Genomic DNA, 27,093 nt, shown 5'->3' on the forward strand with positions numbered 1-27,093 from the left:
ATTATAAAAAAAGACTAAATACCCTTATCCCTTATTACTAAACTTAAGGACTGCCTATTTAGTAAATAGGTATTTATAGCCCTTAATCTTAAATCTGCCTATAATCTTATTTAAATTAAAAAAGGCAATAAATAGAAAATAGCCTTTAGAATAAAATATAGATTATTTAAATATTTAGTTATGCCTTTCGGATTAACTAATATACCTACAGTATTTTAATATATAATTATAAATATACTTTAAAAATACCTTAATATCTTTATAATATACTACCTAGATAATATCCTTATCTTCTTTAATATAGAAAAAGAGCATAAAGAATATATCTATAAGGTTTTAAAAGCACTATAAGATACTAATATACTTATTAAATTAATAAAAAGTTACTTTTATTAGTTTTAGGTAACTTACTTAAGATATAAAATCTCCTATAATAAAATCAGGATAGATAAATAAAAGATTATTACAGTTACTAAATAGAAGATCCTTATATTAATAAAAGAAATATAATCTTTCTTAGAATTTATAAACTACTATTAATAATTTATTAAAAGCTTTAGTAAAATTACTATCCCTTTTATTAAAATTACTAAAAAAGATAAATAATTCTAATAAAATAACTAAGTATAAAAAGCTTTTAAATAACTTAAAGAAGCCATTACTAGCAAACCTATCCTAGTAATATTTAACCTAAACCAGCAAGTTAAACTTAAAACCAATACTTCTAACTTTACCTTAGGAGGATAGATAGGATAATAGGATAATAATAATATACTATACCTTATTGCTTTTTACTTTTATAAGATATATAAGGCAGAACTTAATTACCTTATTTATAATAAGGAATTCCTAGCTATTATTAATTACTTTAAGGAATTTAAATACTATCTTAAAGGAAGTAAATACCTAGTAAAAGTATTTACTAACTATAAGAATATAGCTTATTTTATAATAATATAAGAGCTAAATTAATAATAATTGCAATATGCTAAATACCTATATAAATTCGATTTTATAATTGCATATTATAAAGGCATAAATAATAGATATATAGATGCTATTAGCAGATAACCCGACCTTAATATAGGAACTATTAAAACTAAGGAATAACTTTTAGAGTTTAACCTAGAAGGAGAATACTAGTTTACTTAACTAGTTAAAATAATTATAAAAACGGCTAAAACCATTACTTAAATACAGAAAAGCATAAAATTTAAAGAATAGCTAAAAAAAGCAGAAAACAGAAGACCTTATAATCTATAAAAAATAACTAATAATCTATATATATAATTCATCCTAAATAAACTTAAAGAAGAATTAGTATAAGATATATATAAATACCCCCTATATGGCCACTAAGGCATTATAAAAATATTAAAAAAAATATAAAAAAACTATAATATAAAGGAAATAAAGAAAATAGTAAAAAAGGTTATTTAACAATATGACCTCTACTTAAAGATAAAAGCTTAGAGATATAAACCTTATAGATAATTATAACCACTACTAGTAGCATAATAACCTTAAGACTTAATTATAATAGACTTTATAACCAAGCTACCTTTATTAAAAGAACCCTTAACTAGAATCTTCTATAATAATATTATAATTATTATAAATTAACTTATAAAATTTTCCTACTATTTACCTTATAGAGAAGTAATAAATACAGAAGAACTTTCTTATGTTTTTTATTAGTATATTATTAATATATATAGGTTACTTATAAAAATCCTTTTAGATAGAGGACCTATATTTGCAGTAACATTTTAGCAATTACTTATAGCATAACTAGGACTAAATTACTAACTTATAATAGCATTTTAACTATAAACTAATAAATAAACTAAATAAATAAATTAAATACTTAAATAATACTTATAGTATTATATTAACTATAAATAGAATAATTAGGTTAAGAGACTACTAATAGCCCAACTTGCCTATAATACTATATATAATAAAAGCATAAAGCTTATACTAGCTTATACTAACTTTAGATTTATACTAAATATATATTATAATATATAATAAGAAAAATCAGTTAATCTAGCTACTATACTTAAAAGTAATAACTTTAAAAACCTATATAAAGAAATAAGAACAGAACTTAAATTTATTAGAAAACATATAAAAAACTACTATAACCTAAAGCAGTTAAAGGGACTAACTTTCTTAAAGGGAGATATAATCTACCTAGCTATAAAAAACATTAAAACAGACTAACTAAGCCATAAATTAGATTATAAATATATCAGACTATATAAGATTATTAAGAAAATTTTAAAAAATAATTATAAACTAGACTTACTATAAAAAGTTAGGCTTTATCTAGTTTTTCACGTCTTATTACTTGAATTAGCAGCAGACATAATATAAGTCAAAACAGGCAATAAACCACAATAAATTACAAGACTAGAAGCCTATAAAGCAGAAGTAATTAAGGAAATAGATATAATTAATAGATAAAGAATATACCTAATTAAATAGAAAAATTACCTAAAAAACGAAAATATATAAAAACCTCTAAAATATCTTATTAATGCCTAATAACTCCTAAGGAACTTTTATTAATAATATTAATAGAAAAAATCTTACCTTAATTAATAATATTAGAAGCACCTGCTAATTAAGCCTTAATAGCAGTAAATAACTTAGCATTATTTACTACCTCTAAATTATCTATAGTCTTAATATTATAATAAAGCATCTCTTTATTATGCTCTTATAACTACCTCTTTTAATAATAAAGATATATTAAATAACTTAATTATTTATTTACTTATTATTATAAGTTTATTAATTTAGTTTTAGCTAACTTCTCTTTATGCTCTAACTAACGCTTCTTAATAATAAAATAATTAGCTATAATAAGTTAATAATAGAAATTATATATTAAGAAAAACTTATAAACCTTTAAGAATAGTAATACCCTTGCTATTATACTTATAACTATAATGCATATATTATATATAGTGCTTATAACCCTCCTTGGCCTAATACTTTAAGTTTTAAGGTTTATAATAACTATAAGGCATAATAAGAAAGCTAGTATTTTTAATTAAAATCACTTATGCTTTTCGGTTATAAGTAGCTTTTAACTCTAATATCTTATTAATATAATATTAGAAGGATAATTATAGGATTAAGTTAGACTTACTAAAAAAAGGATAGTTAGAATAAGAGTTATATAAGTCTTAAGGATAAGACCTAATAGAGGGGAGATATTGTGTTACAATCCTTACAGTTATATTATATAAAACCTATAAATTTCCTCCAATTAATTAATAACTTATGCTTCCCCTTATCTCTATTATAAGCCGCTTAATAAGACTTATAATTAGACTTATAACTTATATATAAGTACTAACTTACTATAGTAAGTTACTATAAGTATATAAAACATATTTATTAGCACTTTTATAAATTCTAGCTTACTAGCTATTAATAAAACTTCTTTATATTAATTAAGCCTAATATATATTAAATTTACTATTAAGAGATATAACACTTTAATAAGCTTAGTTATATGCCCTATGCAATCTGCTAATAATAAACCCAGCACAGCTTAGTTTAATATAGTTAGACCTAACTATTATAATTAAATATAGGATTTAAAGGGAATATTATTTTAAAAAGGATTATAAGGGATTATAAGTTAAAGATTATTAATATAAAGGTAATTATAACTTCCTTTATAAGTAATAAGTTAAAAATAATTAATTAAACTAAAGTTAAGATATATTTAATAAATACTTAAATATTATAATATCTTTTTATAGCCCTAAAAGCTATAATATTAATCCCTTTTATTTATAATATATCTTTTATTAAATTTACCTAAGTTATATTTAATTACTTATTATAAAATAGTTTAATACTTTTTAATTTATTAATTAAGAAATATAAAGTTTATTACCTTAATTGCTAAATTAATTAAATAAAAGCTAATAAAAATTAAAATTAAAATATAAATTAATTTAAAATAAATATTAACTTTTATATTAAGCTAAGAGTTAAGGATATTATAAGCTTAAAAGAGAATAATAACTTATTAATTATTAATATAATAAGTTAAAAATTTATAAATAAGGTTATTAAGTTAATTATATAAAAAGATATAAAATACTATAAGAAAGTCTTTAAAAGTATAAGCTAAAAGATTAAATAATATATAAAGCTAGTAACTATAAAGAAAAAAGCTATTAAAGTAAAAAAGGAAAAGGAAAAAGTAAAAAGGGACTTATAATATATTATATTTCTAAACCTTAATAAGCTAAAATTTAAAATTATTAAAATTAAGGTTAATATAATATATATATAAAAAGAAGTTAAGATTTATTTAATAAATAATATATTATTAAATAGTTTAGTTTTATTACAACCCAACAAGGGGAAGCGCTTACGTCACCTATGACCCACCAATAATCTCGCCAATCACACAACAACTCACGAATAAACCCCACAACACCCATAAGCCTCGCAATACGGCTCACAATATTGACTCACAACTCGCCGTAAGCCCGACTCACGACACCGTAAGCCACCACATTATATATATATATTCACTTAGCAGTAGATAGAACTTAACTCACCAGCTATCAATAAGACTTCTTTACCTAAATACGCCTAAACCGCCTTATTCACTATTAAGAGACGTGACACTTCGCAACTGCTCAGTATAACGCCCTACGAACTCTGCAAACATTAAACATAGTATGGACTAGTTTACCTGTTTGGAAACCCCTACCGTCACATTGAACGTCTTATCAAACCCATTTATTCCTCTGGTGATTTGAGTAAGCATTTTAAACGACACTATCTCTCTAATCTTTAAAGTCATGAAAAGCTGCTGAGATAAGCTTCCAGCAAGCATTGTCAGATAGGTGTTTTAACATAAATCTTCATATTACTCATCTAGACAGGAACACACGTATGAGTAGCTGACCTTCAGTCAGTCACTTAGTTAGAAACCAAGGGCCACTAACCCTACGAATCAAGCCCATAGTGCAACACATTCAATGTGGCTTCCCGAACTGCAAACTACTAAGAAATAGACTCCAGAAGAGAGATAGCATCGCAGTCACAATCGAAAATGGAACGGATGGGTTCTGTAGGTCAGTTCTATGTCCTACGGGAAGAACCCAGACCATGAAAAAGGTCATCATCGGCAAAACACAGACAAGATTATAGAACAGCACACATCGGAGGCTGATGACCTCGCGCGCATAAATTCCCCAGAAGCTTTCTCTTTTGTCTCCGCCCTCTTCGAATTCAGTCTTCTTCTTCGGAAAGAAATCCAAAAGATCATGAGATTGAAGCCCTAGCCTTTTACACTTATGGTACCAATGTAGCAATGGTCGCGGCTGATCGCATGCATAGAAGCGCTTTTCGAACTCGTGCTGGCAGACTGGTGGGATGCTGTCCATGGGTTTTGGCTGGTACTCGTAATCGCTGTTTGTCACGTCGGGGAAGGTGTCATTTTTCCTGGGGGCAAACTCGTGATCATCAAACTTCTCACACTGAGTTCCAAGGGCGTTAGCTATTTTTTTATAGAAGTCAAGTATGCAAACACCTACCATATAGAAGTCACAATGAGAATACCGCCAAACACTGAACCAGGCACGGAAGAACCCTCGAAGGTGAAAATACTCCTCTCTCAATTTGCGGAAGAAGATTTGACAATTGAGTCCACTGGCACAGATTTGTGCCAGTTTATAGTCTTCGCCTCGCTTAACAAGGAAAAGAACACGGTGGCTGGGGACATTCATGTCGACAACCTTGCCTTTCAGCAATGCTGGCCCAGGTCGGAGCGCATTGGCTGATGGTGAGCCGGCTGGCTGCTGATTTCCTTGACAGCTTTCGGATGACTGGTTGATAACAGAGTCGTTGTCATGAACGCCAGTCTCGCTGGCATCTTGCAGATGTGCAGCAGGACGAATTTGTAAGCTGGGCATAGGGGACTGGGAAAGATTGTGAATGATTGATTTGAGGCGTTTGGCAAACGGCGCAGGAACTTCTACCCATCTGTCCTCACCGCAGGTCTATATCAATGGTGGTGAGCATTGCCAGTCTCGCTGAATACTATAAATTTAGGGATCACTTACGCATTCCCATCGCACTCGTGTCTCCCATTCCTCCAAGGGTCTTGGACATGGAGGCAGAGGCCACCAATCCCAGCGCTCTCCGGTCCAGCGCTCTACGACATTCTGGCATGAGCCTATGGCCTTGTATATATAATAGTCGTCTCCTTCAATATGATCGATTCGAATCTTGCGCGGACGAATATATTGTAATTCCGCGACTAGATTAGGAACCTGGTAGCGTGACAAGAGCATAGTATTTATGGTTAGGCCTTGACCACGCTTCGACTAGATCTCGGAGTCTGGATCGCAAAGACGGGTAGATGAATTCGTGGAGTCGGCGACGGAAAGTCTGATAAGCGACACTTTCTTGAATAAAACGCTCCATATGATGCAGATGCTGTAAGGAGCCATCATACAATTCCTCCTCATCAACTTCTTTATCAACAGAATCTTGATCGCTATCGTCATCAGGATCAGCTACGGACTCTCGTTCTTTGTCCTTATCAGGTGCATTGCGCTCATTGGCATTATTGAGCTCGTTAAGATACTCTTCCACTATCTTCCGACGTTCGCCGACACTCTGACGGTTTCTCTTGGTATCTGGAATTTGGAGTTCTGCTTTCTGGTCACGTATGGAAGGTTTTGAAAAAAACTCCTGGGCGATATGGGCCGAATAGGAGCTCACAAATCCCACAAGGTTCCGGTGGTGATCATTGAGTATTTCTGTCTTGAGGTCCCCAGCATAGTGTTTAAGCAGCTTCCGGAAGTTGTTCCGCATCCTTTCGAACCCGATTCTCTCTTCCGACACGGCTGCCGTTATGAGAGATATCAAGACTTTATCCTGATAAAACAGAGCCGTTAACTCCTGGACAAGTAATGTGTTGATTCCGTCCGTCCCAGATGTCAATGTTACGGTGCTAGGAAGTGAAACTGGAACGGAGAAGACGGAGCCGTTGTTAATTGATGAATCAGATTCATCAGAATCAAAGTAGCCAGAACGATGCCGAGCCGTCAGCGCCCGTCGCGCAAGTCCTTTAAGCCTCGCACAGACAATATCATATTCATGGTCATGAGGCCCAAACTTGACCATAGCGGAGTGTGTATGAGCGATAGCGCATATATGCTCGGGGCCGTCCTCCCATGAGCGACAGTGCGTAGCGGAAGACTTGGTGACTAGATATGTCTTTGGACCGAGCATCGACTAATTACTGTTTTTATCCTATTTAGAGTCAGTTTGTTAATTTAGATATGCCTGATAATAAACATACCTTTTGCGCTGTTGGCGACTTTTCTGTCTTGTAAAAGCAGATAATCTCAGAATCACCTTCTTCGCCTAACGCAGCATGAAACTCCTTTTGTTAAATATTGAGAATTTAAGAGTTAATATGGCCGATCGACTCGATCAAGAAACGATTTAGTCCATCCGCGACCATCGGAAAAAGGGAGCTGATATCTATACTATCATGCGGCACTCTAAAAAACATGATCCCATATATGGCGCGAATGAGCCGTATGTCGTCTTCATGCGTTGACTTGGATAGTGATATAAGGGCCTGTTGCATAAGTTAGTACCATAGGAAAGAAAATATGTTGATAATACACCTGCTTGATGATTAATCCTCTCAAGCTGTGAGCAACCAGGATGATTGGTCTGGCTGTAGGACTGTCGGCCAGTGCATGCAGACTACTGAGAAAAGATATTGCGAGGTCCTCTATGTTTTGGAAACTGTTACTATTCGTAGCGCCTAGTTTATAACCATAAATCATCACTCGCGCCATTGGATCATCAGTAACCTTATCGGTGATATCGTATGGGAGTGAGTCTCATAACTACATATAATCGCCACCTTTCTCTTTGAACGAGCCGAAGGCATGTCCGCCGAGCCCAGATATAGCAATAACACTACTATCATCAGTATAATCCGCTCTCTCACCTTTGCTATACTTACTCGACTTTATAATCGTCCGGAGGCAGGACATAGAGGGTAGTCATGCCGAAGAAGTCATGGTCAAGTACCAGGTATTGGGGGCAAGCAGGCTGGTTCCTAGTTAACTTCGGTAGCAAAACAGACCTAGTTTGACCGGCAGGGACCGCCTGGAGATGATGGGAGACGTTCTGGAAGGTGACAGTGGCACTTTGAGAACAGCCATAAATTTCAGTGGCCAACGACCTGACGACAGGGCCAGCGGAGCCCTCGTGGTTAGCTAGGAAGGACGCCAAACGGTTGGCGTCCTACTCGAGAGGCACACCACGGGCACGGAAAGTCCTGTCATTTTTGAGGGATGTTGAATTAACGTATACAGTATCTGATGGCCGCGACGCGCGACCGCCAACCTGGCCAGCATCAGGCGGGTCCATCATTACTAAGGTAGGCCGTGCAGTTTACCCTTGAGCAAGCTATAGGGTTATCTGGGTGACTTATAATGTTAGGTTCTTTCAGTATCACTGGAGTCACACGTGTTCTCATCAGAGTAACGAGAGCGAGCAAGAGATTGGGGTTGAAAGGAAAAACGAGGGGGGAAGCACGGGACAGCCAAAGTTGGTGGCTAAATCCTGAATCTGCAACCAACAGCATGCCCCTCTACGCATCCTGGCCAATCAGCCTCTGGCTAGATAACCTAGTGACCAATGCTCTCATCGACTGTAGTAGAGTCAGTTTATCTGCCCCACTTTGCAGGGGGTAAAGTCGATTAAAAAGGTTAGAGTCCATTTACCTGCTAACTAATAAAAATAGTAAAATGCATATTATATAACTAGAACAGTAAGTTTAAGATTAAGTTCTATTAATAGGTAAAGTAAGATAATACTATTGCTTTTAATTATATTTTATAAAGCAGTATTAAATATAATATAAATATTAGTGTAAAATAGAGCTTTTTTTATAGATATAATAATATAATATAATAGCTATATTTATTATTATTATAGAACTATTTATATACTTATTAAAATACTAAATTATAATATATAAGACTTATTATTTTATCTATATAGCAAATAAAGTAATTACTTATTTATAAGTAAGATATCTTAATATACTACCTATAGAGTGATATTAAGTAATAGTAAATATTTAAGTACTGCCTTATATTATCTAAAACTAAGTTAAGATATATAGGCTTTACTATTTACTGCTAAATACTAAACCTATTCCTTATTTTATAGTCTTATATATAGATAGACTTAAGTATTAGAAGTATTATTATATTATCTATTAAGTTTAGAAGATTTTAGAGTATTACTGTACTTATAACGGTTGCACAAGCCGTTAAACCACAGGGCAAAAGATCGGGCCATAATCGCTATGCAAGCAATCATGGGTGTGCTACAGCTGCCTTATAGAAGCCTTACAGCGCTGTTACAGGCACGAATCATAACAGTACTAAATATAACTAGTAGAATCTTAATAGTAAAGGAAGACTAAGGAATAGTGTTAATAATACTACTAAGCTGCTATAAGTATAGGGTATTTACTATTAGTAATTCTTTCTCTTAAGAGTAGGCAGTAAATTATTTAAAGTTAGCTAAAGACTAATAGACTAGAAGAAAATACTAGAGTTAGGATTTTTAAACACTTTAACTCTACTAGAACTACTTACTTTAATACCTAAGCTTTATGCTTATATAAAGGGTATATTATTATAAGGTTAGAACTATATTAAGAAGGAAAACGAGCTATAGGTTTATAGTAAAATATAAGGAAAGGACTCTTTTATAGCTATAAGTCTTTAACTAGAGTATATATAATAGCTAGCTATCTTCTAGAAATTACAATAAGATATTTTATAGGCTCTAACTTAGCTGCCTAATAACTATACTTTAATAATAGACTATATTTTAAGCTAAAAACCTAATTAGGGAGACCTAAATATTATAAGCCTATAGCAAAATAAGTAAAAGATAGTATGTATTATTAATACCTTAAAGCACATCTTAGACTAGTATAAGATAATAGCCTACTACACGGGCTAATTAGTTTTATATTAGCTTTGCAGTTTAAGGCTTAAGTCTTATAGTTAAAACCCCTTTACTCTCCTAGCTAAAGATAGTAGCTAGAAGAGATATTAGAGATAATAAAAGCAGTTTATAGCCTTTATTATTCAAGGGCAATAAATACCTACTTTTATTCAAGAGTCTAAAATAAAAATAAAGCTTAATATAAAGCTTTTAAAACAGCTATAGCACATTTAGGAGTATTAAGTATAGTCTACAATTAATATATCTAGAGGATTTTAGCCAGCTCGACCTAGCTATGCCGAGAGCTACATGCCGCTATGTAGCGCACATCCGGAGATCTCTGGGCCTATAAGGTAGAGCGATGCTCGACCGAGCAGTAATGAAGAATATGATGCTGAGAGCGATAAGGATAATTATGAGATTTCTGAAGACGAAGATGAACTCGATAACGGCCCTACTATACCAATTACCCCGCATATCAGGTCCTGATACGTGATTTGATGGTCCGTGCATGCCACTCATAATTCGGGTCGCCAAATGTCCATACCAGTCAGGGTCTACGGAGAGAGAATTGCAGCCTGAGGAAATTTGGGCGCTATAGGTCTTCGTCTGCAGAAAATAGAGGTTAATAATGTCTACTAGGGCAAGTCTTGCTTCCTTGATTATTGGTATTTCAGCGTATGGCTCCATGGCAGCAAACAACCAAACTCCGGACGGCGGGGCCTGCTGATGATAAAATGATTCAGAGGCTCTCTAATTGGTGCGGTTGATAATTCAGAATAGCGATATCCACAATGAGGCCTTCTACCTGCAGGTTCTTATTAGCTCGAATACAGAAAACTGGCATGTTAGCCTCATCGGACGAACGGAAGCGTATCTATTTGCGAGAAATAACGTATAAGGAGAAATAACAGATAAGGTTCAAGAAGGGGCATGCGGCATATCAGAAGAAAGAATCCTTATTATTAATATAAAATATAATAATTATTAGTCTGTATTATTTTAATCTCTTATATAGTATAGATATATTCTCTATATTATCTCTTTTCTCTTCTTTTAAAAGCAATATAGTCATGTTATAATTTATTAAAATATAATTATTAGCTGCATGGTTGCGCCAGGTATAGATAAAAGGGAAGCAGCTGCATATTTTCAACCCCTGCAGATAATAAAGTAATAGGCTGTAATTACTAGAGCCTCTATACTTATCCCTAAATTGTACTATGTGACCCTTAGAAGCTATTAACTTTATCTTTAATTAAGGCCTAGGAAGGGTAAGGTAATAAGACATATATAATAAAGGGAGGCAATAAGCTTAATTATAAATTGTATGTTACTTAGTACCTATTAACTATAATCTAACTAAATGTTAAGATTTAAGAGTAAGGAGCTAAAAGGTTAAAATAAATAGCTTTTATACTGCCTCTTAATATTACATTCCTCTAATCTATATTAATCTGCCTTAATATATAGTTAGTAGAAAGGCTATACTAGCTCTATCTTATAATAATAGAAAATCCTATTATTGTTACTATAGTTACTATAGTTAATAAGCGATCTGACTGGATAAGTAATTTAACTACTATAGTATATAGCTAAAAAATAACTTACCTTATAGAAACTAAAACCTTAAATAAAATATGTAAAAATTTAATAAAAATAATTTATAAAATAGTATAATTAGCTTTATTAAATTACTATTTTTAAATATTTTTAGCTATTTTATTTTATATAGAAAACCTTAAAATACAGTGTATTTTACAGTGTAAATAGACTTTAAAGTTTATAGCTATATAGAATTTTTTTAAAAATCTAAGAAAATTAATATAGCTTTATTTAAGATATATATATAAGCTATTAAAATTATAGCTATTTTAGACTTAGTTTAAATCTTTAGAGAATTTTTTAAAACCTGGATTTAAGGTGGAAATAAAAGTAGTCGGATTACTTGTCCGGTCGGATTGCTTATTAATTACATTATTACTTAATATTTTCTTTTATAATAGTAATAAAAATTAAAGAAATAAATACTTATTTTATTATTCTTTATTAATTAAAGTCCTTTTTTCTTTATATTATATTAACTTTATATTAAGGCTTATTAATTTTAAATATAAACTTAAAGTTATTTTTAATAAATTAATTACTTAGCTTTAATAAAAGCAATATAAATTAAATTTATATACTTTATAGTTTTATTTTAATATATAATTTAATTTAAATTATTTACAAATAATTCCTAAAGTATAGATATAAATAATGTTCTAGTTATAGCTAATTAAATTCTTTTTAAGAACTTTAAGAGTTTCTATAATATCTTTATCAAGCTAGCTACTCAGGTTTATAGCCAGGCTAAGGCAATTAACTCTGTGAAATATTATATTTCAGCTCGGAACGCCTTCTTTAGAGCTGCAACTTATTATTAGTCAGCTGACTTCTACTTTTACGGGAACTGGACCGACCCAAGGATTAACGATATCTGGGCAAAACACCTTGATGCTTTTAACGCCGCCATTGCCCTGTTGCCTGTTCCTGGCAAGCGCATTGAATTGCCTTTTACTGACGGCAAGTTAAGAATTCCTGCCATTTTCTACGGCAGTGGCAAAAAGGAAGCGCGACCGACAATCATTCTAGGCAACGGCTACGATGGAGGCCAGGAAGAGATGCTCCACGTCATGGGCAAGGCTATTCTTGAACGCGGAATGAACGTCATCACGTATGAAGGACCTGGCCAACCAACCGTGAGGCGAAAGCAAAACTTGGGTTTTATTCATGAGTGGGAAAAAGTAGTAACACCCGTGGTTGACTATCTTCTGACCCATCCAGAAGTTGATCCAAAGAGCATTGGTCTTTTAGGGTATTCCTTTGGTGGCATGCTTGCGCCACGCGCCGCAGCTTTTGAACACCGACTTGCCCCAGTATTTGCCGTAGATGGTGTGTATGAATTCGCATCTGTGGTGTAAGATTGTCAAGAAGCGCCTTTCCGGAGACTGTTCGAATCTCACGATGCAACTACCCTGGACTCTATGACGAGACAGCTTCTGCAAAACCCATTAACTCCAGCATCAATGCGATGGGCTATCCAGCAAGGTCTCTAGGCTTTCAACAAGAAGAGCCCCTACACATAGCTCTTGAAATCGCAACAATATAACCTCACTGGACTTACCGACCGCATTCGAGCTCCTGTCTTTGTTGGTAGCGCAGAGGATGACATATTCTTTTCCGGGCAGGCCAAGCTCCTTGTTGACAGCCTTGGCTCTAAAGCTACCTTCAAGTCTTTTGGAAATTTTGACGGCGCAGGAGAGCATTGTCAAGCGGGAGCAAGCGTTTTTCTTAGTCAAACTGCCTTGAATTGGTTTGCGGAAATTGTGGGTTCGCATAAGGAATACTCACGACACTTTGAGGTTGAAAGGGAGCTCTAGAAGGTTATAAATATATTGGAATATCCACATCCAAGTATGAGATAGTTAAGGGTATAAGGATTTAGACCTGAGAATATACTTTCAAGTATAACTAAACAGTTCTATCAGAGTTCTCTGCGTCTGCTTCATAATCCCAGCTCCTTAACTAAAAGGTTTTCCGTCTGAATAATAAAAAGATAGACAAGCAGAAGAGTTCGACAGATGAAAACTTCCTATGAAGTCCTGTGTGGCAAGAGCCCTTAGGTGGTGAACGCACTCGCAGTTGCCTTGGCTGCAGCAGCAGAAGACACAGGCTCTTTCTCGATATAAGGATTTGGGGCCTCGCGCCAGTGGCAGGAAATCTCCTTCCAGGTCGTCTTCCAGCACGAATTGTATGCGCAGCCATAGGCACTTTCCGAGTCCTGGATCAGGCAGCGCTTGTTTTGCCCAGAGAACCTGAAGTGCGAACGCCTCTTGCCCCAGTCTACACAGAACTCGACCATGCCTGGCACCGAGGTACTTCGGCAGCCTTCGTTGGCATTCACTTTGTAGGCGCCATAGTCTGTGTAGAAGAAGGCGTCTGAGCTATCACAGCCCAGAGTACACTTGGTAAAGATCTCCATACGGTCAGCGGAGACATTCATGGCGAGCGCCATAATGACAGCGGCGATTTCAAAACGCATGTTGAGGGTGAGACTCGGGGTAAACAAATAAGTGGTTCTTTTTCACAAGAAGGGCGAAGGCAAGGCTGTAGTCTGCAATGGTTCAAGTTGCGAAGAAAGCAATGGCTGTGAGTGTAGTTTCGATATTTCAACGGCAGATCAAGCGACTTTTATACTTGAAAAGACCTGAAAGTTTATCCATTTTCTCATTTGCGCGACATCTCACACAGCTAGTGGGACTTTCTGGAGTACTTCCTCAAAAGTTACGCTATTCGAGAAACGGCAGTATTATTCAAAAGGTCGTCTCCATAGACCTGTCTAGACTGATCTCGAGCATGACGCTCTTGCCAATACAAGCTGTATCAAACTACGAAATAATAACGTAAGCTCTGCATTTACTACTAATGGGTTGTTCTTTCGCGAGGTATTAACCACCTGCCGAAGAAAGTAAGTGTTGTCTCAGATCATCCACCACCAGCAGTATGACCAACAGGGCTGTGTTAATTCCTGAACCTTGAAAGAAATGTCTATTTGCGAAAATGAACGCGATATCAAACTAATGTAGTATATATAATTGCTATTACTTTTCACCTGGTTAAATACAGATATAGGCAACGAAATCACTACCTCAGCATAAAAGGTAGCAGTAATATCTATTCTTTAAGTCCAGACAGATATCCATATCCCCCATCTAATAACTTACACTTAATAAGGTTATTACAACAGTATAAGCTTAATTAATCTCTGTATTCTTTACGTCTAAAAACTGCAAGGATATAGCGCAAAGATACAGCACTTGGCAACTAGTTAGTCAGCTGCTATATTACTGAAAAAAATTCTCAACCCCTTGTAGATACCGCTAAGGGTCACCCACCAGCTGCCAGTATTAGCCACATCGCGCACATTATCGTGACCCCTTCTTCTACTATATGAGAGTTGGTAGCATACCTTGGTTTTTTACCAGAAGAGCTATACGACACAAAATTTGAGCCTTACAAGTCTCAACTCCTGGAGGCTCTTGACATGTCTGCGTTGAGCTTATTCCAGCGGCGTTTGTTTTAACCCATTACACCTTAGTAAGCTGCATTGGTATGTAATAAGGGCTATAGGGTAAGTAAAGTGTGAAGTAATGACAAGCCCTTGAAATTACGCTTAACGTCCGTCACCCACAGACCGGCCACCCCCACAGACTAGCTACCTCGGCCAAAACACCAAGAACCGGATATTATAATTAATTAATTAATTATCTTAATACTATATTTTTTATATTAAATGAAAATTTGGTTAGTAAATATTTAAATAAAATTAAGTATATAAATCCTTAAGTTTTAATTTCTTAACCCTATTTGCCGTCCTTTCTAGTTATAAAGTCCTCTATATCTATTTATAAGCCTTCTTTATTACTAAAATCTTTATAAACTTGGCATTTGGGTTATAGATAACCTTTTTATGCCTCTTTAGGAGATATTCTTCTCTTTTATGCTGCAAAATATATATTTCTTTATTCTGCTTTTCTATTTTAAAGTTCTAATAGTCTAATTAACTTCTAATCTTCCTAAATAGCAGCCTAATAGTCGGATCTTAAGTAGCAGTTGCTAGGATAGTCTCTAGAGCTTGCCGAAGCTATATAGATAACTAGGGAGTCTTTAGGAGACTGGAATCCTGCTCTTTAGCAGGCGAAATCGCTATAGCAGTAGGAGAAGGTGTCTTAATAACTATTAGGTTTATTAGGGCCTTCGCCAGATTAACAGGCCATAGTCTAGTAGCTTTAAAGCCGGTAAGGGCGTTAGACTTTATAATAGCTTCTTTCCAAGCTTTATTATAAGTATATAGAAATATAATCTTGCTGATATGGCTGCTATTAGTAATAAAAGCAAGATCTAAAAGAAGTTAATAATATGCTCTCTTTAGCAGTTTAAATATAGTAATATTTAGTAGCTGTAAGATATGGGAAGCATAAGCAGGAAGAAATAATAAATATATATTAATATTATAGTATTTATAAAGGAATTCCTCTATTATATAACTTCTATAATTATTAAGAATAAGAAGTTAGGGTTTATTCTTATTCTTAGGCTATATTAATAGAATATAGACTTTTCTTAACTAAATTAATGCTAATTTATTATTTATTTAACTGTTTTTACTATAGCTAAACTCCTAGTTATTTAGGAAGTCTAAATCTTTAGGGAAATAGTATTATTAAACTGTTTTCCTCTTAAAGATAATTACAGGTCTTAGGATTTTCCTAGTTACTAAGATATACTTAAGTATTATAATTTAAGACCTAGAACTAGGTTAATAAATAAGTACTAACTTCTTATCCTTATAACTAAGGAATAAACCGTTTATTCCTATCCCTTTTATTATTTTAACTTTATTAATGTTATATTTATTCCTCTGCTTAATTATCTATATTACCGGCATTATTAGCAGTATAAAAAACGCCTTTATTAGTTTAGAAGATGCTCTATTATATCGTTTATAATTAATTTTCTTATCTTTTAAAGTCTTAATATTAGAATTTTGTCCTAGAAAGCCCTATAACCAGTTCCTTCTAATGCCTTCTGGGAAGCCGTTGTAGATGGCGATCTTGCTGGCGAACTCTCTGACTTGCTAGTGCGATATAGGGCATCCTAGATTAGCCTAGATGACTATCCAGTCTCGTAAATGCTTTTCCTAAATATCAGAGAGCTTTTATCGTAGTTTTTGGGCTTCTCTTGGTATTATGCTTCCTTTGATCTGACCTTATAGAGTAGAATAGTTAATGCCACAAGCTTCGGCTGCTTTATTTACTAAAACTCTATCTGTAACTATCTAAAGCGCAGCGCTTATATCTTTTTTAGTAAAAGAAGGCATTCTGAATTGATTGGCAAATTAAATTCGTGGAATTGTGGCTATTTGAAGTATATACAAATTGGGTGGCTGGGTAAGAAATGAGGTGGCCCGTCTGTGGGGGTGGCCGGTCTGTGGGTGACGGACGTTAAATGAAATTATACAGAAGCAAGAGCCCCACAATATAATACTACATAAATAGAACCTGACAATAATTGGCTAACTAAATGACACTACTGGTTATTTGTCCCAACGAGGAATAGCTTGAATATTGTCACTATTATCCCATGTTAAATCTCACCTCCTGCCACCCCTCTCGCATTTCTTTTGTTTGTTTTCGCTAAGACTTCTGCATGTGGGCTACAAATTATCAATTTCTGCGTACCGCGTATTGTTCTGCGTATTGTAAGACAGCTATGAATGCCGTTGACGAGGCCAAGACGCCAAAGACGAGGCACTGCACTACGCGGAGTCGGAGTGGCTGCGTGGCGTGTCGCGAGAAGCATATCCGGTGTGATGAGAAACGCCCTTCGTGGTACGTCAGCTGTCAAATGAGTGATATATACGGCGGACTGGCCAGTGAGATGGTGTTTTCTAACTGTCAATAGCCTGAACTGTGCTAAGAAGAAGCTACCATGCCATTACATGCCAAAGATCCCACTGCGGGAACGTAGGACTAAAGCTCGTCCTGGACAGCAAATAGTCTGGCCTGTGACCCAGAGCCAGGCAGCCGCGGTTATTACTTCTCCAGATGAGACGTCCTTGATGACGTTGCTCTCTGACGTTATGAGACCCAGCGGAGTGTTTGATCCCTTCGACGCTTTGCCCATTAAGATGCCACTCAGATCAAAAGAGCTTCTGCACTACTGTTTGTTCGCTTACCCCAGTTCAACCACAACCTATGACTAATTATTGCTCCCAGTCTTTCAAGCTGGGTACGGTTTCGGCCCCTTTCCCAGGAACCCAGACGATTGGTCAGCCCCTGCTCCAGATTTTGACATGGACGTATGAATATTAACAGTTGGACTGACTAGTCTTATCCCCATTACCCAGAACCCAGATCTTCTACAGAATACCTTGCTGGTTTCCGGAATCCATTATGCTCGGAACAAAGGCGATCTCGCTTTATTTGAGCCCACGTTTCTTTTCCATAAGATCCAATGCATACGACAGGTCAACCTTTGGCTTGGAAGCGGGTCAGACAAAAACCTGCAGACAAAGTGTGCGCGATACATTAGCACGCTTGCCATCACAGAGGCCTGTCTGGGAGACTTTGAAGCTGCTGAGTCTCACCTCAATGGCCTTGTGGTCTACCTTGACTCCAAACGACTGCAAACAGGCCAAGACGCGAGAGGTCAGGTGGAAGATGAGTTGACCAGTCGTTATTTAATTCTGTAATAATTTCCACATTTCCATAAAGACGATCATGTCTGCTGACTATCTACCTTTTCTTCTAGGGCCAAAAATGTTCTTCATAGCACGGCAAGTCGCGTCAGGGACTTGATTGCAAATTACTGTGTAGCTAGAGGTATTAAAGAGCCTTTGAAAGTTACAGAGTACGGCTTAATGAAGCACAAACCACATCTGCATGATACAAGCGGCACTATATCCTGCCTGAAAGCCACGAGGATGTTGCCATTCTTCTTCGGCTTCCTCCCCACTGAAAGAATGCCCAAGGATGTTGACATGCACATGACAGTCACAGTCCTGCGAGATCTAACGCGACGCGCTGATCCAAGACACACAAACAGGTCTGCATATACCAACTGGAAAGTTTGGCATAGCGGTGACACGCCGAGGCTTCTCTTCGCGCTGGTGGATTCCCACATAGAATCGTTTTCCGACAAGCTCCAGCTGCCGCCTCAAGGCCGACAAACGTTCATATCATCATGGTCCAGTTTCTGCGTGACCATGGGCATGTATCTTACCAATGTTGTCGAACTCTGGAACCATGGCCTACCAATTGAACGTCGATTGCGCTACTACACTATACGAGTCTTGGAAGACGATATTCGGAATTGTTACGAGACATTGGAACACATGGACCAGGAGACACGTTATACATGGTTCTGGAAAGCCTTCGTTGGATCGTTGACCGTGGCCCAGGCTCAATCGGCTGACTATGACGAGCGGCTTGATGGCATGTTCGACAAGTTTTCCAAGTACATCAAAGCGTTCACGCGGGTTGAAAAGATGTCATCGTGGGACGAAGCAAAAAAGATATTGGTAACTGTGGTGTGGCCAATGGAGTGTACGCAGGACGAGATATGCACAAAGGTATGGGCCAGATTGCTTGCCAAGCACTGAGCTTACTACCTGGAGTGGAAGCATGTAATCTTTTTTATATTGGAGCGCTCAAAGTCTCTGTTGCTCAAGAAAGTCTTGTGAACAAGTCAAATAATACACTACGTTCGATAAAATTTACCCTGAGTTCGTGAACAAGCACATTCTTAATAAGCCCCTGTGACGACCAGCTATTTGCACTGATGTGAGCATAAGATTTGAGGATTCGTAAGTTAGCCGAAGCGATGCCCATCTCATGCTTGGCTACTCGCTTCTGATAAGGGAAATGATGCTAAGATAAGTTCGGATTAAGCGGTCACCTAGAAATCGAGTAAACCGTGCTTTCAAGGCAACATACTAATGACAATTCGTAGTGGCGCTCTCAATTGCGGTCAATATAGCGGTCGATTGCTGCGACTTTCAGAATAACACTCATTGCAATTCTCTGAAGAGCTGGCCAAACCCAACAACATTTTTCCAATGTAACCCAAAAACCCCATTGCTGTTTTCCCTATCGGTAACCGCCCAACTGACCTTTCGTAAGGTGTTGGGCGTCGCACAAACGCCAAGAAGTAAGATCTGACCAAGGATACAAAAGCCCAGCTGAAATATTTATTCCGATCATCTTTAAATTAGCTTAACTTAGACAAATACACGAGAATGATGACAGATGGCTCCGCATTTATGCATAATATGAGATGCACAGCCTTTTCAGCTAATTAAAATTACAGTAGTGACGAGGATTATTCCGAGTGACTAACTGTAAATAAACTTATTTTTCAGACATCACAGCCCTACAAAAGTGGGTCGATATACTGGCAGGCTGTGTTCAACTCACCCTGTACCTACGCAGAGCTGCCTGTATACAATCTGTTGATAAGATCTCCAGCTAACAGTGGGTTTTGCTCGATGTTTGAACTTTTTGATTGGACAACTTACGGGCGGATGCCCTCCAGTCCGAAACATTTTACTGAATGAAAACCTGTAAGCTTATGGATACCATCATATGACCATGGTCTGTTTGAGGTTATTTTATTAAAGATGTAGAACTTCTGATACGGTCTGACCACTGCAGGTCACTATTTTAGGGCCACCTTCACATTGGCTGAAATAATGTTTTCCTTTGACACGTATAGTAAGCACTAAGACTGTAGATTTCAGCCGCACATCTAAGAGGAGATAGCGGTAGGCTGGTTCACATTCCAGAGAGGACTGTGCGTGAGTCTTGTGTCTCTTTATGGCTAGACTGAAGCCGTATATTTGAGAACTTTCGTCGTTGGCTACCTCAAGTCTCCAAGTTGTTGGTTGTGATAAAATTAAAGTGCATTCAGAAATGTCAATGGAAATGGTTTAAAAAGCCATAATTCGCCGGTCCCCAAAAGCCACTCATCACTTTCACACTCACTTCAATTCAATTCACCGACCTCTACTTTCATCCCAATATCCATCATGGCGACATTCGACCGCAATCTTTGCACTCTGGCTACTTGTAGCGTGGAGAAGTTCGGCTGGTACCACTACGTTCCCAATCTTGGAGCCAACGCCTTTTATCTCGCCGTCTTTGCCATCTTCGCCATTATTCAGCTCTACTTGGCTATTAGATACAGGGTTTGGGGCACTTTTGCTCTTGGACTTGTGCTCGGTTGCGTTACAGAGGCGATTGGCTATGCTGGTCGCGTTATGCAGGCCCGAGGGGATGGTATTTTCAAGAAAAAGTCAGTGTAGCGCTTTCTCCTTTCACAGAACTTGCTGCTAACAGCTATGCCACTTCAGATACTTTGTGATCCAGCTCGTATGCCTTACCATCGCGCCCGCTCTCATCTCTGCTCCGATTTATCTCTCCCTCGGCCGAGTCGTCAAAGCATACGGAAGACAGTTCTCTCTCATGTCACCCAGAACATATGCAGTCATTTTCATCTGCTCTGATGTTGTCTCGCTGATCCTCCAAGCTATGGGTGGAGGTCTTGCCGCTACTGGAAAGACACAGAAGAAGGTCGACACTGGCGTGCACATTCTGGTAGCAGGATTGGCCTATCAAGTGCTTTCCTTGGCTGTCTTCATTGGTCTGGCGACTCATCTTTGGTCTCGCGTCCGCCGCATGGGCACTAAAGACGCTAACCCCCGATTTACCGAACTACGAGCTTCTCGACAGTTGAAGTCATTTATCTGGGGTATGTCACTCTTCCGCTTTTTCTTCTTACTAGGCTGACCATCTTGAAGCTTTGAGCATTGCTACCATCACCATCACAATCCGTTGCATCTATCGTGTAGTTGAGCTCTCTGGTGGCTTCAAGTCTGAGGCTGCCAACGATGAACCTTCTCTCATGGTCCTTGATGGTCCCATGATCATGGCAGCCCTCCTTGCACTGACCGTCAGCCACCCAGGACCCCTGTTCTTTGGAGACTGGAAGCGACTGGGTCAGGACTCTGGATATCCTGAAATCGGCGAGGAGATTGAGCAGGTCAAGCAGGATGTTGAGCGTAAGTAGAGTAATACTGAGGAGATACACTGCAGTTGGGGTTGAGGGCAGGGGGTAATGTACAGTAAGGGTTTTTAGTTATCTGACTGAGAGTTAGTAGTGCTGGCTGGCTAAGTAATATAATAAAGAATATAGTTAGTTTTAGTTATTATATTATATAATGTTTTATTTTAAATAAGTTATATATAATAAATATTTACTTTCTGCTAAATAGCTAATTAATATAATTAAATCTTTTTTTTTTAAATTTATTAATTAAAAAGAATTTAAGCTAGCTTTAATAAAATTTATAATTTATAAAGATATATATTTAACTTTTTCTTAAAGAATTTTTTTTTTTAATTTAATATTATATTTACTTTATTAAATTTTATTAATAATTATATAATTATAAATAAAAAAGTAATATTTATAATATATATTCTCTTTATTATTAACTAAAATAGTTTTATAAAAGTTATTATTATTAATATATTTAAAAATATTACTAAATAGGCTAAGCTTAATAATATTTTTCTTTAATATATTTAAAATAAAGTTAATAAACTATATAATATAATTATTACAATCCCTGCAGTTACGTTACATAGACCCTATAAATTTCCTCTAATTAACTAAGGACTTACGCATTCTCCTTATTTCTATTATAAGCCGCTTAACAGGACTTATAATAAGACTTATAGCTTATATATAAGTATTAACTTATTACTATAAGTTATTAAAAGTATATAGAATATATTTATTTATATTTCTATAAATTCTAGCTTACTAGTTATTAATAAGATATCTTTATATTAATTAAGCCTAATATATATTAAATTTACTATTAAGAGATATAATACTTTAATAACACTTAATATATACCTTACGCTATCTGCTAATAATAAACCTAATATAGCTTAATTTAATATAGTTAGACCTAACTATTATATATTAATAACTCTTATTTAGACTATACTATATAATACTAAGTAATATAAATATAATAGCTATACTAGTTACTCTTATCTAATAGCAGACTGCTACTAATATTATATTAACTCTAGTTAATAATAATCTACCTACTAACTAGGATATAGGAGAAAATAACGAGAATTTGTCTAATAGCAGCGATAACTCTGATATTATCTAACTCTAATAGCAGATTGCAGATATAGCTATCGAGATAGCAGAACTTTACTAGATACTTACTAAAGCTATAAACCTTTAAGCCTAGCAGGCAAATAATAACCAGAATGGGCTTTAGGAGATATATAACCTTGCTAATACTATAGTTTATAGTAAGGATGCTAGAGAAATTCTTAAGCCTAACCTGCTTAAGATATTTAATAAGAATCCTAGCAGACTTCTTATATTCCTTACTTAATGCTAAGCCTTTATATTATACTACCTAACCTAGTTTATAGAAGATACTAATAAAACTAGGTATATATTAAGATGCTTTAAAGGCATAGTTATATAATAGTTTTAACTACTTTTAAAAGACTAGATTAATAAAGAAGACTTAAAGGTATTAGAACTATAAATATATATAGTTTATACTAACTATTTAGCTTTTAAAAAAGCCCTATAATAGGCATTTAGTACTATTAATAAAAAAAATAAAAATAAAAAAAAAATTAAATTACTTAAGTAAACCTAATCTGTATTTAAACTTAAAGTAAATTTCCTCTAATTAGTATTTAAATTACCTTAAGACTAAGATGTTTTTATGTTATTCTTCTTTAATATACTTAAAGAATCGGTATAGGCTAAATTATATAAGGAAGACTAACTAAAAACCTTAATAAAATATATTAATAAAGTAATTAGAATTAATAATTAATAATTTAACTAGAGAACTTATAACTCCTATTATAATAACTAAGGATAATAAGGAAATAAACCCTAATATAATAATAATTAAGGAAAGAAATACTAGAATAATATATCTTATAATACTAAAGCAGGACTAATAATTATTAAAATAACTAAGAAGGACAAGTTAAAGATTACTTACTATAACTATAGTAAGAAGGGGCACTTTAAATAAGAATATAAAAACCCTATTAAAACTAACTAAAAATATAAACTAATACCTAAAGGTAAGAAGATTAATATTATTAAGAAAGATAATAATTTATAAATAGTAGCTAAAACTATTAATATAATTAGGAAAGATAGATATAACCTCTTTAGTATTCTGTTTATAATAAACCTTAATATAATTACAACTCTAGCAGTTCTATTATATATACCCTACATTTTCCTCTAATTACTACAATCCCTGCTAAAACAATTAGCGCTAAGACTCTATAATTAAAGCTAATCTATTATAATTAATATTAATTTATTTAAATTATTACTAATTCCTTAATAACCTTACTAATTATTTAAGGATACCTTTAATATATAAATTATATTTATTAATACTTTTATAAGACTTAGCTTACTAACTATTAATAAAGCATCTTTATATTAATAAGCCTAATATATATTACTTAATTATTAAGAGATATAATACTTTATAATACTTAATATTATACCTTATATAATTTATAAATATAAACCTAATATAAATTAGTTTACTTATTTAAAAAACCTAATTATTATATATTAATAGCTCTTATTTAAAATATATTATATAATACTAAGTAATATTAATATAATAATACCTATTACTTTAATTTAGCCTTCTAACTTAAGATATACCTAGTATTATTTATAATAAGAAATGCCCCCTAACCTAGAAGATATTTTTATAAAGACTAATAATAAAAATAAAAAAGATATTACCCCTACTTACTTAAGTATTTATAAAGGGGAAGTTATAAAACTTAAATATAGATTTAGATATTTTAGCTAGTAATATAATAACCTCTTAGAAAACATAAAGAATAGCTTTAATATAACTAAGAATAAGATTAAAAGTTTAAAAAAGAAGGTAGCTAACCTTACTAAGATTGCAGAAGTACTTAAAAAGAAAGTAGAAAATAGTTAAAAACTCTATAAAGAGTATATTAAATATATTATAGCCCTTATAATAACTAGAAAAGACCCTAAAGAAATCCTTTAACCCTACTAGCCTAAATTATTTAATAATAATACTAATAAACTTTAAGGATTCCTTATTAGCCTTTAAAGTTATTAGATATATTACCTTATTTAGTTTATTATTAATAAATTAAAAGTTTAATATAATATAGGATTCTTTAAAAATAAAGTACTATAATTAATAAAACCTATTATTTAAGATTATATTAGTAAATTATATAAAGAATAATAAGAAATAATAAAATATATTTATAAGAAATATAAAAACTTTAAATTAAAACTTAAAAACGCTTTTAAAGTAATAGATAAAAAACATACTATAAAAATAAAAGTATAATAACTTAAATAAAAAGGATTTACTATAAACTATTTAGCTAAATACTGCTATTAAGTAGCTAAGCTAAATTAAGGTAAAGAAGCTTATATAATATAGGTATATTTAAGACTAAAGTTAGAAGTTAAGGATATAATAGTAAATATTAAACTTAAATTAAAAAACCTAAATAAATTAGTAAATATTACTATAAAAATTAATAATTAGTAATATAAGTAATACTAAGAGAAATAAGTAAAAAGGTATAAAGAATTATATAACTTATAGTAAAATACTAATAAATAACAGAATGCTAATTAAGGAAGAAAAAGATATATTAATATATAATATAAAACTAAACTAGGACTTATAATACTTAAAGTAATATAATATAATAATAGTAAAAGACTTTATAATATATTTAAGGTTAAATATTATAATTATAATTAGTTTAGATATATTACTAATAAATATCATTAACTAAAAAAGCCTAAAAACCCTAATTAAGGTAAGTAAATATTAGTAGTAATTAATAAATAAAAACCTTAAATTATTATATAAACTTAAGTACTTAAGATAATATAAAGCCTATATAATATAATAACACGATATAAGGATATTATATTAAAATATAAATAATACTTATATCTAAATAGTTTAATTTGCAAATTATAGGAAAAATTTCTAATAAAAGAAAATATTAAAGTAGGAAATATATCTTAAATCTTAATATTATATAAGATAAAGGTAATTAAATACTAAAGGAAATAGTAAGAGAATTTAAAAAACTAATAATAGAAAAAGGAAAAGGATTATACTTACTATCTTAAGAAAAAGGAAGAAAAGAAATATAAAAAGATAAAATAAACTAAGACCCTTAAGATAATAAAGGAAGAAAAACCCTTAAAACAGGAAATTAGGAAATACCTAAAAAACCTATAAGGAATAAAGACTACCCCTAATATAGGAAAATAACTTAAAGTATTTAAGATAATTAATACTATCTTAATTTAAATAACAATTTAAGAAAAAGAGGAAATAGTAAAGAAGGAATATAAAGTAGGGAATAAGGTCTATATATACTATTAATAATATTCTTAAAATATAAAATATAAAGGAGAAGCGGCTTAAAATACTATATAATATCTCTATAAGGAAGATAAATAAATAAAAAATAAGTAGAAATAACCCTATAAATTACTATTTAATAAAAACAATAGTAAAATATATACCTTAATAGAAAATAGATACCTATAAAGAGCTAGGAAGTATAGTAATATTAATAAGCTTAAGAGCTTATATATTTAGGCTTATTATATAGTAAATACTATAAACCTATATTATAAGGAGCTAAAATTTAATATTAAAGATATTATAGAAATATTTCTAACTTACCTAAGATATAATAAATTATTATAGCTATTATATAAATACTATTAATATAAAAAATATAAACAAGATAAGGAAAATAATAATTACTTCCTTATTATAATTTCTAATATACCTAATAATAATCCTTATTAAAAAATAAAAATAAAAGGATATCTAGTATATTATTAATATAAAAATCTTAAAGTAGTAGAATTATAATTTTATATATTATATTACTATAAGATTTAAAAAAACAAGAACTTCTATTAAGAAGCCTTATAAATAATTAAAATAATTAAAGAAGCAAAAAAGGAATTTAAAGATCTAGCTCTAAAAGACTATAAGAAAGAAGAGGGCAAGAGAAGATTTAAACTTATTAACTTAAGGGAATATAAAAAGGGAAAAGAAAGGGAATTTATTTAAAAAGCATATATATAACTAAAGGAGTACCTCTAAAACCAAGATAATAAATCTAAGGCTATAAAAGAAAGATATCTCTTTAAACCTATTAATTTAAAAAAAGGATTTAATTAGGTTTTAATTAATAATAAGTAATCTAGATAAGGAATTTCACTAGATAAATAAAATATAAAACTAAAAGAATACTTTTAATAGTATTTATATAATAAAGAATTTATAAATAACTCTTTAAAGGAAGAGGAATATATTAA

The 27,093-nt window shown here is 33.0% G+C and overlaps 5 protein-coding genes across 5 annotated transcripts; 3 read left to right on the forward strand and 2 right to left on the reverse strand.

Moving 5' to 3' along the window:
- Positions 1-5,018: 5,018 nt before the first annotated feature.
- BKA55DRAFT_527310 (uncharacterized protein) lies at positions 5,019-5,771 on the reverse strand (the record flags this gene model as incomplete). The annotated part of the gene is made up of 2 exons (XM_046188916.1): positions 5,019-5,522; positions 5,580-5,771. The coding sequence occupies 2 exons, from the start codon at positions 5,769-5,771 to the stop codon at positions 5,019-5,021; spliced, it is 696 nt and encodes a 231-aa protein (XP_046042491.1).
- A 5,639-nt stretch (positions 5,772-11,410) lies between these two features.
- Positions 11,411-13,466, forward strand: BKA55DRAFT_599372 (Alpha/Beta hydrolase protein; the record flags this gene model as incomplete). The annotated part of the gene is made up of 6 exons (XM_046196386.1): positions 11,411-11,426; positions 12,295-12,311; positions 12,348-12,413; positions 12,471-12,978; positions 13,009-13,134; positions 13,225-13,466. 6 exons carry the CDS (start codon positions 11,411-11,413, stop codon positions 13,464-13,466), a joined length of 975 nt encoding a protein of 324 aa, XP_046042492.1.
- A 239-nt stretch (positions 13,467-13,705) lies between these two features.
- On the reverse strand, positions 13,706-14,128 carry BKA55DRAFT_527597 (uncharacterized protein; the record flags this gene model as incomplete). The annotated part of the gene is made up of 1 exon (XM_046188940.1): positions 13,706-14,128. The coding sequence occupies one exon, from the start codon at positions 14,126-14,128 to the stop codon at positions 13,706-13,708; it is 423 nt and encodes a 140-aa protein (XP_046042493.1).
- Positions 14,129-17,280: 3,152 nt separating this feature from the next.
- Positions 17,281-19,346, forward strand: BKA55DRAFT_584604 (uncharacterized protein). Its single transcript, XM_046194350.1, has 5 exons — positions 17,281-17,477; positions 17,551-17,810; positions 17,865-17,916; positions 17,977-18,336; positions 18,400-19,346. Exons 1-5 carry the CDS (start codon positions 17,296-17,298, stop codon positions 19,247-19,249), a joined length of 1,704 nt encoding a protein of 567 aa, XP_046042494.1. The 5' UTR covers positions 17,281-17,295; the 3' UTR covers positions 19,250-19,346.
- A 1,158-nt stretch (positions 19,347-20,504) lies between these two features.
- Positions 20,505-21,848, forward strand: BKA55DRAFT_627005 (RTA1 like protein-domain-containing protein). The gene is made up of 3 exons (XM_046196866.1): positions 20,505-20,940; positions 20,999-21,396; positions 21,446-21,848. The coding sequence occupies exons 1-3, from the start codon at positions 20,675-20,677 to the stop codon at positions 21,712-21,714; spliced, it is 933 nt and encodes a 310-aa protein (XP_046042495.1). The 5' UTR covers positions 20,505-20,674; the 3' UTR covers positions 21,715-21,848.
- The last annotated feature ends 5,245 nt before the right edge of the window (positions 21,849-27,093 follow it).

Source organism: Fusarium redolens (assembly GCF_020744475.1).
Source record: "Fusarium redolens strain MPI-CAGE-AT-0023 chromosome Unknown BKA55scaffold_26, whole genome shotgun sequence".
Classification (NCBI taxonomy): Eukaryota; Fungi; Ascomycota; class Sordariomycetes; order Hypocreales; family Nectriaceae; genus Fusarium; species Fusarium redolens.